At 61.5% G+C, this 17274-nt stretch overlaps 1 protein-coding gene across 6 annotated transcripts in view; it reads left to right on the top strand.

Annotated features, from left to right (window-relative positions):
* The window catches only part of ARVCF (ARVCF delta catenin family member), a 49839-nt gene extending 33549 nt beyond the window's left edge, over nt 1-16290 (top strand). Inside the window, exons 4-20 of one of the 6 annotated variants that reach the window (XM_027575289.2) lie at nt 4211-4369; nt 4555-5078; nt 6100-6599; nt 7296-7479; nt 8290-8407; nt 8810-8981; nt 9699-9716; nt 10732-10803; nt 12225-12352; nt 12657-12807; nt 13096-13294; nt 13385-13496; nt 13602-13692; nt 14024-14077; nt 14499-14584; nt 15229-15345; nt 15791-16290. In XM_027575289.2, coding sequence (XP_027431090.1) covers nt 4211-4369; nt 4555-5078; nt 6100-6599; nt 7296-7479; nt 8290-8407; nt 8810-8981; nt 9699-9716; nt 10732-10803; nt 12225-12352; nt 12657-12807; nt 13096-13294; nt 13385-13496; nt 13602-13692; nt 14024-14077; nt 14499-14584; nt 15229-15333 — 2673 coding nt within the window. In that variant the 3' untranslated portion in view covers nt 15334-15345; nt 15791-16290. Of the gene's footprint in view, nt 1-4210; nt 4370-4554; nt 5079-6063; nt 6600-7295; nt 7480-8289; nt 8408-8809; nt 8982-9698; nt 9717-10731; nt 10804-12224; nt 12353-12656; nt 12808-13095; nt 13295-13384; nt 13497-13601; nt 13693-14023; nt 14078-14498; nt 14585-15228; nt 15346-15790 lie in introns of all 6 variants that reach the window. The other 5 variants (XM_027575287.2, XM_027575290.2, XM_027575288.2 and 2 more) reach the window with 5 other exon arrangements.
* Nucleotides 16291-17274: the final 984 nt, after the last annotated feature.

Raw genomic sequence — 17274 nt, 5'->3', positions numbered from 1 at the left:
TGCTATCCCCCACAACCTTGCTTCCCCAGTCTGGTGGGCACCCACTGCCCCTTGGCTTCTTGGCCACTCAGTGTGGACTGCAGGCCCTGGCAGGCGGCTTCTGCTCTGGAGGGGTACCCTAACCCCATCTGCCTGGGCTGGGCAGAGGCTCTGGGCATCAAGAGAGGGCATCTGTGGTGGCCAAGGGCTTGCTCTGTGGAGAGAGATGCCAGCCTGGATTGTCTTGGACTCTATCAGGGATGGCTGTGCTGGGGTGGAGGGGTTAGGGGAACACGTTCATTCCTTCACTTCTCCCTCCCTCCCTCCCTCCCTCCCTCCCTCCCTCCCTCCCTCCCTAGCATTCATTCAGTGCTAGCTGTCTTGTGCCTTCTTCGGGCCAGGATTGGGAATTGTGGGAGCCAGGTGTGGGATCCTACCTTAACCTATTACCTGCGTGTATGGTGGGACCATGGACAGGGTGGGGCACCTGTCTTGAGGCTTGCTCTTCATGATACGTACCATGGGTGCTCATCTGTGAAGTGCGGTTGGTGACATAGATCCATGCCTCTGGGACCCCAGTCCAGCCCCCCTCCCCCATTAAGACTTGGCTTGTTTCCCCGTCCCCTCTCTCTGCCATTCCCACACGTACCTCAGAGGTGGTTGTGGGCTTTTGCCCAGGCGGCGGCCCCTCTGTATGTTGGCTCACATCTTGTATTCTACTGCCCATGTCCCTTAGATCTGGCCATGAGGGTGGGACTGGCACTATCCCGCTTGTCCTTTGGCCTTGATATCCTGGGTGCTTTCTGTTTCCATATGAGGAAGCCAAGCCCCGGGTGTGTGACAGGGCCTAGGAGACCCTCTTGAGAGCAGTGGTGGCTGGTTGTGTTTACCTTTCTGAGTACTGGCCACTCTGGCCCCGGGCGCTTGGAGTCTTGGGCCAGGCCCCTTCCACAAGTTCAAGGAAACTCCTGGGAAATCCCAGGTCTGGACAGCAGCCCCACTCTGGGCCAGGCCTGTAGACCATGGACCAGGTGGACCATGGATGGGAGCGCCGGGGGGCAGTTTGGGCCCTGGAGGTAGGCTATGGGAGGCAGGTCAGTGGTCCCAGGAAGAGGGGCAAGAATGAAGCTAGGGCTGGGGATGGGTGACAAGATACAGTTGACAGGATGTGGCAAGATTTGGGATGTGAAGGGCTGGGGGTTGTGTGTCCAGGCTGGTGCTCATGTCTGGGCTACCGGGGGAACCTGAGTTGCAGGGCCAGGGGTCCTGTGTGCCGCCCTGGATAGGTGGACATGCGGCCCTAGAACAGGGTCTCGAGGTCAGATGAGGATGCAGGCACCCCGGTCAGCTGCCTCTCTTGAGTGCCAACTATGTGCTGGTCATCAGGCTTTGGTTCCCTACTCTGCTGCCAGCTCTGAGAGCCCCCAGAGTGGGTGGTTGAGTGGGTGTCCAGGCAGTCTGGACACAGGGGTGGGAGACAGGAAGAGGTGACGGGGATGTGTCAGCATGTGCAAGTCCCTCTGGGGGCAGTGGGCACTGTGTCCAGGGGCTGTTAGGACAACATGCAGATTGACGCGCTTGGGCCCCGGGGGCCAGCTGGGTGCTTACACACACACACACACACACACACACATACACACACACACACACACACACGTCTGTGCACATGTGCCTGTTGGAAGCACCAGGTACATGCACGCATGTCCAGGTCCTCATCTGCATGTGTGCCCAGGCGTGTGTAACAGGGGCCGGGCCTTCCTGTGATCATCGGCTGACTCTCGCTCCCGCCTGCCCGCCAGCCTGGGTGAAGTCATCGCCTGTTTTTAGCTTTCTGAGGTCATTTGCCAGTGGGGGCTCTTGGGGCCTCAGGATCCCACTACTGGGCTGCCTGGGCTGTGCATTAGTGGGCGATGCTGCAGGGTTGCCAGGCCTTGTGGGGTGGGGGGTTCCTGGCTCTTCTGGAGCCCCATCCCTTTGTTCCCTCTACTGCGCTGTGTCAGACCCTCATCACAGGCTAGAGTGAGAACAAACCGAGTCAGAGTAGCATTGAGGTCTGAGGTATGCTTACTCTTTCTCCCTCCTCACCAGGGAGTTGGAGGCTCTTCTCTGAGAGTGTTCATGTATGCAGATCTACTCAGGGGCCGTGTCCTCCTGGCCAGGCTGTGGTCCCCTCTTGTCAGTCTTACTCCTCGCCCCTCCCCTCACTTGCAGCCACCAGGGTGTGGCCCTAGGCCCCTCCATGCCTGGCCCCCCAGGGCCCAGCCGAGAGAGCTCAGCGCCTGACACACATTTGCTCCCACAGTTGCCAAATACAGGTGGAGTCGCCAAGGTGCCAGCAGTGACAGGCTCTCCCTGAATCTTCTGGTCCAGAACCATCCCAGCTCCCAGTGCCCTCAGAGAAGGGTCCAGGCCGCTGTGCCTGGCAGCCCAGCTGCATGTCCCCGTTCAGGGTCTCAGTTTACTCCTCTTTCTCAGGGAACATCGTTCTTCCTTCCTGGCCAGGTCCCCACCAGGCATTCCACCTACAACCCCAAACTGAGTGGCAGCCAAGGTTGTGGCCCACAAGGGGTGAGGTCTCGCTAAAAGGCCTTGCAAAACCATTTTCCCTGTGGATGCCTGAAATTCCCTGTCAGTGGTTTGTGAAGGCCTGGTTAAGCCTCTCCCTTCTCTTAGGCCTCAGTTTCCTTTTTTATAAAATTACGTATTGTTGTCCTCTGCTTCTGGGGGCAGAGGCTGCATTCTGTGACTTCCTTCCTGTGTCACCAGAGCCCAGGGGATACACCTGTCCTAACACGGTGCATGCCTCTCTCTGGACCCCTGAAGAGTTTGCGGGGGCCCAGAATCTTAGCACTATGTGCAATTGGGGTTTTAAGCATTTTGTCAGGACAGGACCCCAACCTGAGGAGACTTCACACCCTGAGGACCTCGGGAGGCAGGCCATTGGGCAGCTCTGGGCACCTAGGCTTGCATACCTCCCAGGCCCAGGACCAGGAGCAGAGTAGGACTCTGGGGGCAGGCAGACAGGGGTGTGGCCTTCCTTGGGCCTCAGCTCCGTTTCTGTGTAGGGCCTCAGAGGCTTGGGGCCCAAACAGGGGACCCATTCCTCAAGGCACAGCATCTGGGCCACAGAGCAGGGCCTGTCCTCCTGCTGACCTGGCCCCCGCTGCCCAGGAATGTGCTCCTGCTCGCTTGCCCGCTGTGGCTTGGGTTTCAGCCCCTACCCATCCTGCCAGATGCTAATCCTAGGACATTGGTGTGGTGCGGGGACCCATGTGGTCAGAGGCCCAGGGGTGAATGGACTTTGGCTTTCGGACCCCTTTGCCAGTCAGCACAGTCAGTTCAGCTCTGCTCTGGACTGGCCTGTCCTCTTTGAGCCTCCGTTTCCCCACTGGCAAGTCTGACCATAGGTTTATGGGCCTTAAAAGGGCCTCTGTCCAGAGCTATCTTGCCTGAATTCCACCATGGTTATCCCCTGCAAGGATGAAGGCAAGGGGAGCTGGGCTCTGATAAAACACCCAGCATCTCACTGGGGAGCACCAAACACTGGCCCAAATGAGGTAGGGCCAGGCTGTGCCCACTCAACACCCTAGGAGTGTCCAGGCCAGAAGGAGCAAGGGTATTTTGGGCATTCTGAGAACTGAGTATTTCTGTCCTGCGAGGGCGTCTAGCTGGCCTTGGGAACAGTTGGGGGGGGAGGTCCTGGGTATGGCCCTGGGGAGTCTGTGAACAGTGCTGAAACTGCTCCCCCAAGGCCTCTGCACTCAAGGTTTCTTGGGTGGGGCAGGGAGGAGGCCCAGGACATGGCAGGGCCCAGCCAGGGGTAGTGACCCATGTCAAGAGTTCGACCTGCAGGTCCCACCAATCTCCTTGGGCCACCAGGAACCTGTAGCAACCAGGCCTTGCAGCTCAGATGGGGCTGCCCAAGACTGCATCACTGGGGTCAGGGGCTTTATCTGCCAGCTCAGTCCAAGGAGGCGCCAGGATTGGGGGAGGTCAACCCCCAGAGGTCCCCATGGGATAGGGCAATAGGGCCGGTCAGCCCCATGGCGTTCAGAGACAGGAGCGGGCTGCTGTCTTCACCAGCTGGGGCTTGCAGGCCCTGGGGTCCATGGGCTCCAGGGGTGGGAAGAAGGCCCTCCTGGCCTCGGGGCCAGCACAAGCATCTACACTCCAGGGCCAGGCGAGCGATGGGTCCTCCCACTGACACCCATTCCCCCCCCACCTTGCCCAGGAGCAGAGCCCGGGCAGCCAGGCCTCACTGGCCACAATGCCAGAGGCACCCGAGGTGCTGGAGGAGACAGTGACAGTAGAGGAGGACCCTGGCACGCCCACCTCCCACGTGTCCATTGTCACGTCAGAAGACGGCACTACCCGGCGCACTGAGACCAAGGTATGGCCAGGCCCCGGCAGTGGGCAAGCAGGCTGTGTAGCCACGGTTGTTCCATGTACAGAGTGGCCCCCCGGGTGCCACCTGTTGGTCGGGTGGGAGACCAAGGCCACCCTGGCCCTACTGGGCCAGTGTCCGGGCCTCTTAGGCTGCCCAGCCTGCCCACCGGCCACCCACTTCCCCACCAGGTCACCAAGACGGTCAAGACGGTGACCACGAGGACAGTGCGGCAGGTGCCCGTAGGCCCAGATGGCCTCCCCCTGCTGGACGGCGGCCCTCCACTAGGCCCCTTCACAGACGGCCCTCTGGACCGGCACTTCCTGTTGCGCGGGGGTGGTCCGGCAGCCACGCTTTCCCGAGCCTACCTCAGCAGCGGGGGCAGCTTTACCGATGGCCCTGAGCCCCGTGATGTCCCCAGCTACGGCAGTCTCTCCCGTGGGCTGGGTGTGCGGCCCGCACGTGGCCCCCTTGGCCCAGGCCCCGTCGATGGCAGCTTCACACTGCCTGGCCGACGTGAGGCCTTCCCTGCAGGCCCTGAGGCTGTGCCACCAGCTGGTCGCTCCCAGCCCGAGCGCTTCCAGGCAGAGCCATACGGCTTGGAGGATGACACCCGCAGCCTGGCTGCCGATGACGAGGGTGGCCCGGAGCTGGAGCCTGACTATGGCACTGCCACAAGGAGGAGGCCTGAGTGTGGACGTGGCCTTCGTACCAGGTGAGCATCCTGAGCCTGGCCCCTGCCTCCAGGAAGTCTGCCTTCCACTCCCCCACAGGAAGTCTAGCTGCTAGGGCTAAGTTAGTTGTGCACGTTAGTTTGAATTGGCCTCAATTCAAGGATAGCAACAAGGGAAGCTTCTGGGATGGTGGAAGTCACACTGGGCACCCTCCCTGTGGGTCTGGGGCATTAGGGAAGTTTGTGACAGTGCCCAACACCTGCTACCCCTGCTCCAGCCAGCCGGCCATGAAGATAGGAGCACAAGAGGCTCAGAGCGTTTCCTCTGAGTTTGAGGCTCCAGCCTTTCCCCAGGCCTCAATTGCCCCTGTGTACAGAAGCAACCAGAAACTAGGCTCTCCAGCTCTTCCCAGCATAGACTCTGGTTCTGTCACCTTTGCTCTCAAGTTTTTCTATCTGTAGAGTGAGAACATGACCCTTGGTATGGATTATGCTGTGTGACCGCAGGAAAGACACCTGACCCCTCCTGGCCTCAATCCCTGCCCTAGGAAGTAGGCTTGATGGTGACAACCCACAGGGACATCTTGTACTCCAGGGGATCGGTGGCCTGAATGCCCCTCATACGGTCCCACCAGGATGGCTGTGTGCAGGGAGGGTCACCTCCTGCCCCCACATCCTGGCAGATCCCACATTGCCGAGATGAGCCTCATGGGAAAGCAGGACCCCAGTCCCAGACAGATGTTTCATAGAAATGCATTTAGCTCAGAATTGGGGAATGCTGCATGGTAATGGGAGTGAGTGAGCTCCCCATCTCAGGGACACCCAAGCTATGATAACCATTGGCTGGTGTTTGGCCATGTCACTGGCTGTGAGTCAGTTCTTGCTGGCCTGGGGTGTAACTCTCAGCACCCACTCGGTACTTGGGGTCCAGTACCAATGCTGTAGGCCTATCCCCACCCTTTAAGCGTTCGTGGTCCCCTGGAGAAGATAATGGCGGGGTAGCTCCAAAGCAGGCATCTTTGGGCAGTGCCGAGATGTTCCTGCGCCCTGCCTGCCTGCACAGGGCCTACGAGGATGTGGCAGATGATGGTGGTGAGCTGATGGAGGAGCGGCCCCCGTTTCCGGCTGCGACGGCACCCCTGGCCCAGCCAGAACGGGGCAGCCTAGGCAGCCTGGACCGAGTGGTACGGCGGTCACCCTCAGTTGACAGCGCCCGTAAGGAGCCGCGTTGGCGGGACCCCGAGCTGCCAGAGGTTCTGGCCATGCTGCGACACCCCGTGGACCCTGTGAAAGCCAATGCGGCCGCCTACCTGCAACACCTGTGCTTTGAGAACGAGGGTGTCAAGCGCCGTGTGCGGCAGCTGCGGGGCCTGCCTCTGCTCGTGGCTCTGCTGGACCACCCGAGGGCGGAGGTGCGGCGGCGGGCCTGCGGGGCTCTGCGAAACCTCTCCTACGGCCGAGACACGGACAACAAGGCTGCCATCCGGGACTGTGGCGGTGTGCCTGCCCTGGTGCGCCTGCTGCGGGCTGCCCGGGACAATGAGGTCCGAGAGCTTGTCACAGGTGAGTGACACCTGGCTTCCCCTCGTCCCTCAGGGAGAGGAGAGTGAGGCTTGGCCAGGGAAAGTCACCCCCCCACCCCGCCACCACCACCCGCCCATTTAGTCAGGAGGTCCAGCTGCTGGGGGTAGGCATTAGGCTTAGAGTGAGAGGTCCCCAGTCTCTCTACCTCTGGACTTTGCTGCCTCTCAGGCAGGCCCCCTCTCCACCTGCCCCCATGTCCCCATACTCCTCCAGGTCCAGCCTCCTGGTCCCACCCTCCAGTGGGGGCCCAGTGCTGGGGGATTGTGCCTTATGGGCCCCAATTGGCCAGGTAGGGTCATGTGACCACTTTAGGTGGTGCCAGTGAGGCAGTAGTGCCGCACCCACCCCCCCACGTGGCTAAGAAGGGATGGGGAAGAGAAGGCATCTGCTTGTCCAGCCACAGGCCCCCGGCCAGCCCTTTCCTGTGTCCCGGCCCCTCTCAGCTGGTAGCTACTGTGAGGTGCCTGTGCACATCTTGCCTGGGCCAAGGTGGGCACCCAGGACCTCTCACGGCTTTTTGTTTGTTTGTTTGTTTGTTTGTTTGTTTCTCTCAACGGCTTTTGTCACTTCCTGCCTTCGGGTCTGATTGGGGTATGTCCCGAGCGAGGTCACATGGGGAGGTCGGAAGGTCGCTGCCTGTGTGGTGAGCACTGGCTGGTTGATGGCGCCCTGCAGGCACACTCTGGAACCTGTCATCCTACGAGCCCCTGAAGATGGTCATCATTGACCACGGCCTGCAGACGCTGACCCACGAGGTCATTGTGCCCCACTCGGGCTGGGAGCGCGAGCCCAACGAGGATTCCAAGCCAAGGGATGCTGAGTGGACAACAGTCTTCAAGAACACATCGGGCTGCTTGAGGTGTGGGTGGGGGCTGGGCTCGGGCACTCTCTGTGCAGCCACTCAGGACTGTTCCCGGCCAAGGAGGCAGGAGCCAGGCACCAGAGCCTGTATGCACACCTGGGAATGTCCTCATGTCTGGTATAACGTGGAAGACCATTAGCCACCCAAGTCTTAGGAGCTTGGGACACAGCCATGTCATAGTTCCTGCCCGAGTCCTGAGAATGGGGCCTGATGGGGCTGTACTCGGCCCCAAGGGCAGCCTCTGGACAAGGTCTGCCACGCTCTCACGTAGGACCCCATGTCTCCAGCCCTGCTCAGCTTCAACCCACTCTTCCATCACCATAACAGCCAGGGTAGGGGGAGCCGGGACCCTCATCTTCTGTCTGCCTCAGAGGCCTCATTCCATGTCCTTGTGACCTCGGCCCTAATCCTCCCACCCTGGGAATCACTAGAGTCCCCACAGGTGGTCCAGGGTCCCCATGGTCCTGTCTGTCCATCAGGACATAGCCCCGTGGCCCTATGGGGTCCTCACCTCAGGGTAAGGTGGAACCCAGAACTATCACTGTGCGTGGATTCAGGACTCTGGACCCACTTCTGTCCCCTTCCAATTCTGCTGGGCATCAGAGAAGGCCCCCTGCCACACCAAGATGCCAGGCCAGGGCTCCCTCCTAGGGTCTCAGGGGTCGGGACACTGTCAGTAGCCCTAACAGGGTGGTGTCAGAGCTGGTTTTACAGATGAAGACAAGACCCCAAGGCCAGGGGGCGGGGGTTGGGCTGGGAAGTTCCCGTGGGAGCCAGGGTTCACAGGGCTCGCTCTTGGCCCCCCAGGAACGTGAGTTCGGATGGTGCAGAGGCCCGGCGGCGGCTCCGGGAATGTGAAGGGCTGGTAGACGCCCTGCTGCACGCCCTGCAGTCAGCTGTGGGCAGGAAGGACACGGACAACAAGGTCGGGGGGGCCCCAGCAGGTCCCAGCGGGGTGCATCTCACAACCTCCTGCAAAGGGTTGGGGACACGGAGCAGGAACTGGGCCCAGAGGGCCCTGAACCATTTGGGCAGCACAGGAGAAGTAGGCATATGCATTCTAGGGCAGTGCCCTGGCCACGGGCCACCCCGTAGTGGACACAGTGAAGTCCCAGACAAGGTCCTACACGCCGTGTGTTCTCCACCTTTTTCCTTCCTCAGCCCCTCCCTGGAAGTTCTCACCCCCGTGGGCTCCCTAGCTTAGGCCTCCTCATCTTTGCACCCCCAGTTCCTTCTGTGCGCACTGGCTGCGGACAGGTGTCCCGGGGAGGGGTGGCAGTCTCCGTGCCCACTGGGCCCTGCTCCACCATCTCTCCTCTCTCCACAGTCGGTGGAGAACTGTGTGTGTATCATGCGGAACCTGTCCTACCACGTGCACAAGGAGGTGCCTGGGGCCGACAGGTACCAGGAGGCTGAGCCGGGGCCCCTGGGCGTTGCTGCGGGCTCCCAGCGCCGGAGGAGGGATGACGCTGGCTGCTTCGGTGGCAAGAAGGCCAAAGGTGTGTGGGAGGGACTGGGGTACTACGCTCTAGGACTCCCCCTGCCACCCCAGGCTGAAGGGTCTCCATACCCACGGCCGTCACGGAAGCCAGAGACCACCTGGTCAGCTCCTGATGGGCAGGTGGCGAAGCAGGGAGCCAAGGAGGGTGTACCCAGCCTGCTGGGTCATCCGGCTGACGGGGCAGCCTTCCCTCATCTGCACTCTGGGGCCCCCGGGGGAGGGCAGGAGCGAACCTACATGGTGTCCCTGCTGCTGCCTGGACTGTGCCTCAGCCCCGGGAAGGGTTCTTTGGGCCCGTGTTTGGAAAGCGCTGAAGACGTTGCTGCCTCCTGGTGTTCACAGAGCACCTGGAGACTTTGAGATGCCCCGGAGGCAGCACCCCACCCTGCCTTCACGCCATCCCGCCCGGCATTTGCTGGGTGCAGGTTCCGGGATCTACATTCTCTGGCACCTGCTGGGTGACGTCTGTGCACTGCCTTCATCTGCCCCCCCTCACTCCCCATGTGCACCTGTTCTGACCCTAGGCCTCCCCTCTCTTGTTCCACTTCTGGGCACTCAGCCCTCCACAGTGATCGGGGCGGGGGGGGGTTCCACGACCCATCTATTCAACCCGGGGTTTGCAGTGGGTAGTCGAGGCCTCCTGGGAGGGCGTGGGAGCGGGGTGCTGCCCGCTCAGGCTCGTCTCCTCTCTCCTGTGCTTCCTCCGGCCGTCCAGAGGAGTGGTTCCATCAAGGTGAGTCCCTATTTGTCCTGCTGTCCAGGCCCAGTGGGGGCAGTGGGCACCGGGGAGGTGCCGCCCACCCTTATTGTCCAGGCAGTCCTCTCCATGACGACCACAGGGTGATCCAGCCTCAGGGCCCTGCCCCATCCCCAGTCCCTTTCCCGGGCAGCCATCTCCATGACAACTGTGTGGACATGACAACGGCAGGAATGTCAGCCCTGGACTCATTGGGGGGCCAACGGGCTGTTCCTCTGTAACCTCAGACTCTGCTACCCAGGCAGGGCCAGGCCTGGAGCTGGAGCAGGGAGAGTCAAGGGCGGGGGGGGGGGGGCAGGGTCTGGGTGTATTTGTCCCCACAGGCACCAGGGAGCAAAGTCTGCCCCTGGGAATGAGGCGATGTGTGGCTTAAAGGGACCACACAAAGGCCCCGTGAGGCTGGGCAGAACAGGGAGCCCAGATTATCAGAACTCAGCTCTGCTGCCTTTCAGAGAAGCTCCGTCGTCTGAGATGAGGGTGACTGGCAGCTCGTGAGCTCACTCACAGAGTGGTGCAGGCCGAGGCTGACAAGTGCTAGGTGGGGTTGCTCTAGGGGCTCAGCCTGTGGGTGGAGGTCTTTCCTAGCCAGCAGAGCCTGGGACCAGGTCCTGACCCCAGACGGGCATTTCCCCGTGGCTGGGACTCTTGACCCCAGCCCTGCTTTACTGTGCAACTGGGCAGGTCTCGTCCTTGGCAGCCCCCAGCTTCCCTGTACCTCCCTGTCATCATGCAGCCTGGGCTCCTGGCTCCCAGTAGCTGCAGGGAGGCCGTTGGGTGGTCAGCAGTGCTGCTCCCCGGCACCTGACAGATCAGTCCTGGCTGCTGGGGGCAAGGCTGGGACATTCCCAGGCCCCATCCCAGGGCCTCCTGGTGCCCAGTCCTGGACTTGGGGGTGCTCTTTGGGCCTTGGGCAGGGAAGTGCTGTGTCCACCCTCCTGGCGCATACCTGCTCTGCAGGCCCGGCTTCACCTCCGTCTATTCTCTGTTCCAGGGAAGAAGGATGGTGAGATGGACCGGAACTTTGACACACTGGACCTGCCCAAGCGAACTGAGGCTGCCAAAGGTGAGTGGGCGCAGGCAGAGTTCAGCCCAGGCCCACGCAGGTGGCCAAGCTTTGTGCTACCAAGAAGGTGTGGAGGGCCTTGGGGAGCCAATGGAGAAACAGCCCACAGGTGTGGGGCTTCCCAGAAGGCTGTACAGTCCCTGGGTACCTGCTGTGGGTTCAGAATCAGGGCCAGTTGCGTGGGTCACTCCAGGCAGGGCAGGAGGCAGAGGCACAGAGAGGCCAGGCATTTGCAAGGTCACGCAGCATGTGGAAGACTAGAGGGGATAGAGTGAGGCCTTTAGTGAAGGGCAGAGACCAGCTAGGCAGGACCTCCAATGTCCTCTGAGGAGCTCACGTTCACTCCCAGGGGTCTGGGAGCTGAGGTGTCCAGTCAGGTCTAGTCCGGAGGCTGATAGTGCAGGGGGGCAGAGTGGTTTGTCCTTCTCGTCCCCTGTGTCTGTTGGAGTCTTCCTGTGTGCTGGCGCCGTTCTGGATAGGGAATCGACCCTGAGTAAGGGAGCTCTGCCCTGGTGAGCCCCAGACCACGGGCCACCCTGCAAGCCCAGACACCTCCAAGCAGGGTGGAAGACCCCAGCCATGAGGCCTAGGGGAAAACATCACACACAGAGAGACCGGTGTATGCGGATGCCTTCAGGGGGAACACCCTGAGTAGGGGACATGCTTGGAGCATCTGGGGAACAGGAAGCCCAGCAGAGCTGGAGTGAAGGGACCGTGAGGCATGAGGAATGGGGAGGGGGTGATAAAACGTGGGGTGGGAGGACAGGGGAGAGGGAGTAATGTCTGGGTACAGGCCAACTGAAAGGCTACTCAGCCCCTCCTCTCTCGAGTACCTTGGGGCAACTCTGCTGCACTGTGGGGCCAGGGCCTCAATTGATGGGGGACCAAGAATGGTTGAGCAGGGTGCAGACTGAGAAGGCAGGCCCTGTTGCTAGGGGCATGCACTGGTAACAGTCTAAGTTACATAGGAGAGAAGAGTGCCCTGTTCTGGCTAGGGCTCCTTCCCCTAGTTGCACAGCCTGTCTACCCAGGAGTGCTGGCCTTGTTGTTAGGGAGGTTGAGTCCTGTTGCTAGGGGAGCAGCCCTGGTTGCCACCTCCCTCCCTACTCCAGGCCTTCTGGATGCTGTGGCTGCCAGGCAGGTCCAATACCATTTCTTTGGAAGCAGGGTCAAGGGAACAACGACCTCACTTAGACTCACTGCCTCCTCACTGAGCCTCTGTTTGCTATGAAACGGGAATGCTTTCTCCCTTGGGTGGCTCAGAACGGGTGAATGTGTTGATGTTAAATTCTCCCTGACTGCACCATACCCATCCCTGGCCCCAGCTGACTCTTGCCCTGGGGGCATTGATGGGAGGAGCGGGGAGAGGGGGTGATGGGGGGGGCCTGGGTGACTGTGGGCTGTGGGTGCTCTGTGCCCAGGCTTTGAGCTGCTGTATCAGCCCGAGGTGGTACGTCTCTACCTCTCCCTCCTCACCGAGAGCCGGAACTTTAACACCCTGGAGGCTGCTGCTGGTGCCCTACAGAACCTCAGCGCCGGCAACTGGATGGTGAGAGGCCGAATCTGGCAGGGAGGGGACAGACAGAATCCTAGGTACCCTGTTGGTGCTGGCCTCTGCCTTTGCCCAGGCTGCAGGGGTGGGGACCACACGGGACACAGTGCCTCCCCAGGGTCCGGGAGGTTCGCGGCACAAAGGATGCCAGCTGGAGGTGGCATTGAGTTGCTTGGGTAGGGCTTTGGCTTGCCAGGGAGGAGGGTCCAGCCAGAGGGAACAGTCGGCTCAGGTAGCAGAGTGTCGAGGCGTGTGGGCGGGACCCAGTGTGCTGAGCACACTCCCCGCTCCACTGCCACAGTGGGCCACCTACATCCGTGCCACGGTGCGCAAGGAGCGTGGCCTTCCGGTGCTCGTGGAGCTGCTGCAGTCCGAGACTGACAAGGTGGTGCGTGCTGTTGCCATCGCCCTGCGCAACCTCTCCCTGGACCGGCGCAACAAGGACCTCATTGGTGAGGACGCGGGTGGGGCAGAGCCGGGATGTAGAACCCTGTGGGCTGCTCTGGGGTTCCACTGGCAGGGGCTGGGGGCCGGCAGGGTGGGGAGGAGTTCAGGGGCCCAGCCCTGCCCCTGTCATTCTGTCCCAGCCGCTGGAGCTGGGATCTTCCTGAGCAGTCTCAAGGCCTAGCCCCTGGACACGGTGGGTGACTTTGCAGCTTCCCGGGGCTCTCCTGATGGATCCCGCGCCCTGCCGCTGGGCTGGGCAGAGGCATGTCCTGACAACTGCCCCTGCCCTTCAGGGAGCTATGCCATGGCCGAGCTGGTGCGGAACGTGCGCAATGCGCAGGCTCCAGCGCGACCAGGTGCCCACCTGGAGGAGGACACCGTGGTGGCCGTGCTCAACACCATCCATGAGATCGTGTCCGACAGCCTGGACAATGCGCGCTCACTACTCCAGGCCCGAGGCGTTCCAGCGCTGGTGGCCCTTGGCGCTGCCAGGTGGGTGAGGGTGCAGCCCGGGGAGGGCGGGGGCCCAGGGGGAGGGCGGGGCGGGGCCGGTTGCTGACCCCGCCCTGCGCCTGGCCGCAGCCAATCGGTACGTGAAGCGAAGGCCGCCTCCCACGTGCTGCAGACTGTGTGGAGCTACAAGGAGCTGCGTGGCGCCCTACAGAAGGATGGCTGGACCAAGGCACGCTTCCAGGTGTGGCCTGCCTGGCCTTTCTTTTCCTCTTTCACTTCTCCAGGCTAGGTCCCCCGCAGGACTGCCCCTGACTCCACACCCTGTTTTGTGCACCCCCCCCCCCAGTCAGCCGCTGCTACCGCTAAGGGACCCAAAGGAGCACCGAATCCCGGAGGCTTTGACGACAGCACGCTGCCACTGGTGGACAAGAGCCTTGGTGAATACGGGGTCGGGGCATGGAAACCTATCTCTGAGGTATAAGAGATGCTCCTCCACCTAGGTGCATTGATGGTGACAAGGCAGGTGAGGAGTAGGGGGGCCCCTTTCCTGGCTTGCAGCCTCCTACAACCTCTACATCCATGGTGTCCACAGTGATGTTAAGTGAGGGTGGGGGGGTGTCAATGGCAGAGGCCCAGCAGAATGGTGCAAAGATGTTAGCGACAAAGGGTACCCAGGGTCAACGGAGGCCAGCCCTGCTGTGGGTTTGTCTGTCCTGGTATCCCCACTGGTTCTTGCAACCAGCCGGCCACCTGGCTTGTACCTTGCAGATGGCGAGAAGCCAGGCAGCCGAGACGTGATCCCCATGGAGGCACTTGGCCCAGGTGAGTGCAGATACAGGGCTGCTTGTTTCCTGGGGGGGTGGGGGGCGGGGATGGCGTTGAAATGGACAGGTGGTTTTGCCTTGTGTGTTTGGTGCTGGGAAAGCCTTCCAAGGAGGTGCTGGTTGGAAAAGAGAATTTGGTTTAGCAGTGCTGCTGAGGGGGGTGGGCAGCCAGGGAGGGGTCAGTGCCCAGCCAAGGTCTCTGGTCTGCCAGCCTAAGAGGGCTGGAGGGTTCTGAGCGACCATGGTGGGAGGGGCCACGAGAAGACCTGGCCTAGGCCTCCAGCGCAGTGCTGGGGCAGGGCAGGTGGGGGTATCTCCCAGTGCACCCTGTCCCAGGGGCCCCCTGTGTCTGGGCTGAGAGGGAGATCTGCTCCTGCGATGCCTGCCCCTCAGAGTTCCCCTCATGTCCCCACCCTAAGACGGATACTCCACTGTGGACCGGAGGGAGAGGAGGGCTCGAGGTAGTGACCCTGCAGGGGAGATCTCTGAGAAGGAACCGTTGAAAGTAAGTGGCTGTGGGCAGGTGCCTAGGGAGGTGCCTAGGGCATGCCTGAGAGGGGCCCTGGCAAGGTGCTGAGTTTAGGTTGCCCAGTCCACCTGGGGTGGGGCTCACCTCCAGGGCAGCTGGGCTGGGAGATGGAGCCTGGGGTCTGGCCCCCCTGCCTTGGTAAGTTTATCGTCGGAGTCAGTCTGTGGGTGCAGGTGGTTTGAAGCTCACACCCACTGGGAGGGAGGGGGCATGGGACAGAGGGCACTGCCCAGAACAATGCACAAGGGCCAGGGGAGTCTGAGCACGAGTGTCTTCACCCTTCTCTGCCTGCGTGTGTGTGTGTGTGTGTGTGTGTGTGTGTGTGTGTGTGTGTGTGTGTGTGTGTATTTGGGGGGGTGGGGGATGGGCCCACCGTTGTCCTGCCTCCTGGGTGGCAGCTGCCAACCTGCTCTGTGACCATCCCGTGGCTTTGGGCACAGGCCTGTGTGTGTCCACGCATCCGTGTGCATCTTTGTGAGCCACACTAGCTCAGCTCCCCCATCGTGTGCACCTGGGCTCTGGCCTCACCCACTGAGCAGCCCAGCCCCCACCCACCAGCGCTGACTAACCTGCTCTGTTCTGCCTCTGACGCCCTCCTGCTCACTGCCCATCCGCTGCAGCCCGACCCCGGCAGGAAGGTTCCTCCTGGGCCCAGCAGGCCTGCAGTCAGGCTGGTGGACGCCGTGGGGGACGCTAAGCCTCAGCCCGTTGACTCCTGGGTCTAGCTTGCATGCCTGGTACGTTCTCTGGTCTGGTTTCTCATTCAGCTGTTTCCTGTCCTTTGGGAAGGGGCTTCTCATTAATCTCTGCTGGCTGCATGTTCTGTCCCTTGGTGCTCCCTGGTGGGACTCCAGCTTCTAGCTCAGCAGGCTTAAATGCCCATCTTAGGGATAGGCTGGGGTCTGAGATGGACATGTCCCCCTGGGCCAGCAGTCCCGGCTCAGGCACTGTGTTATCGGGGCCCAGAGCAAATGGGGCCAGAGCAGAGACATTTAAATGCCCCAAGCACAGTGCCCCCCCCCAACGACCAGCGAGTCGGACTGGCCCTGATGCTGAGATTCTCGGGGTCAGCCCCTGCCACCTCCAGCAGCTGCCTTGGTCCACACTTTTGTTGGCCTAGTCTGTGGAGGGGTCCGCCAGCCCCCGGGCCGTCCTGCTTAACCTTCCCCTCTCCCTCCGTAGGTCTCGGGCCCAGCCATTTGTTCTTAGGGACCTTCATGGGAAGAAGGGAACTCCAGGGCCGGCCCTTCCAGACCCTGCTGTGGAGCTTGGAGCCCCCTGGCGGCCGGGGTTGGCAGCGCTTCTCGCCGGGGAGCCAGGGCTTGACCTTCTGAACACACACCTCCCTTCCCACCCCTCGCTCCCTCCCTCCTAACTCCCTAGGCTGTTAGCTGTTTACTGACATGGTGCTGTGTGCGAGTGAGAGAGAGAGAGAGAGAGAGAGAGAAAGCCAGTGGAGCTGCCAGAGTGGGGCCCAGGGAAGCGGCAGGAAGGGCACCTGGCTTTGCTTTGGGGCTGGTGGTATAGAAGAGTGTGCTCTTGTGTGTGTGGGGCCCCAGAGGAGCCTGCAGCAGGGAAGGGAGGAGGGGGGCTCAGAGAAGGAGTTTGACTCTGGAAGGTAGAGGGGATCCGCTGGACGCTGGGTCCCACCCTGCATGGCCCATGGCGGGGGGGGGGGGGCGGACTGGCCCATGGCGGGGGGGGGGCGGACTGGCCCATGTGTGCAGAGAGGCTTTGGAGGCAGCAAGATGGGGGTCAGGCTGTGCTTGCCCCCACCCTGCCCTCGGCTACATGGAACCCCAGTGCAGCAGGAGCCTTCCCTGAGCGACTTTGGCCTGGCTGTGGCTACCAGACCCTGTCTGCTGGAGCCCAGAGTCACACCTCCAGGACTGACCTTCGGCAGCAGTGGGGGACGCTGCCTAGTGCCTGCTGTTTGTGACTTAAAAACCGAGGAAAAACACTGACAAAAAGCATTAAAAACAAAACCAAAATAAGACTGTATTGGTAAACACCCAAATTTTTGTAAGAAAACTTAAAAATTAAAAAAAGCAACGAAACTTCCTATCTTCTGCGGCTCAGATCCTTTGCCACCGGCTGCTTGCTCTTCCCTGCTTGCCAGGGTGGGCATGGGTGGAGGTGGCCCCCGGGTATCCATGTGCTCTGTCCAGAGGGGGCTCAGCTCCCAGGCCACAGGGGTGTTTCTGCACATGTCCTCCCAGGCTCACTGCGATCCCCTTTCTGCACACACACACACACACACACAGGAGAGGGCTTGTTTTGGGGTGATTAGCTGGGCCCCGAGTCCCACGGTGGTGTCCTGGCCAGAGGTCAGTCTGCACACAGGTGGGCTCAGCCGGGATGGGGGCGGGGGGCAGGGGCGGGATCCCTGGAGAGCCTCTGAGGTAGCTAGGGGGCCTTGGGGCCAGGAGCCAGGGTTGGGACTGGGGATTTGGGCAGCTGTGGATTTAGGTAGATGCAAAGCAATTCTACTTCCCTTGCTAGCTGGGCAGCTGTAGAAGCGCCAGAGCTGACCTGAGCCCAGTCTTCCGTAAACAAGGCCGAAGAGGACTGGGGAAGTTGGCTTCTACTCAGTGCCACACAGAGACCCCAAGGGGCAAGGTGCCAGAGAGCTCACACCCTGCACTGTGGTAGGGGCCCCATGTCCA

Source organism: Zalophus californianus, chromosome 14, assembly GCF_009762305.2.
Source record: "Zalophus californianus isolate mZalCal1 chromosome 14, mZalCal1.pri.v2, whole genome shotgun sequence".
NCBI lineage: Eukaryota > Metazoa > Chordata > Mammalia > Carnivora > Otariidae > Zalophus > Zalophus californianus.
Note: the sequence above shows the minus strand (reverse complement) of the source record. Positions and strands in the feature narration are given on the sequence as shown.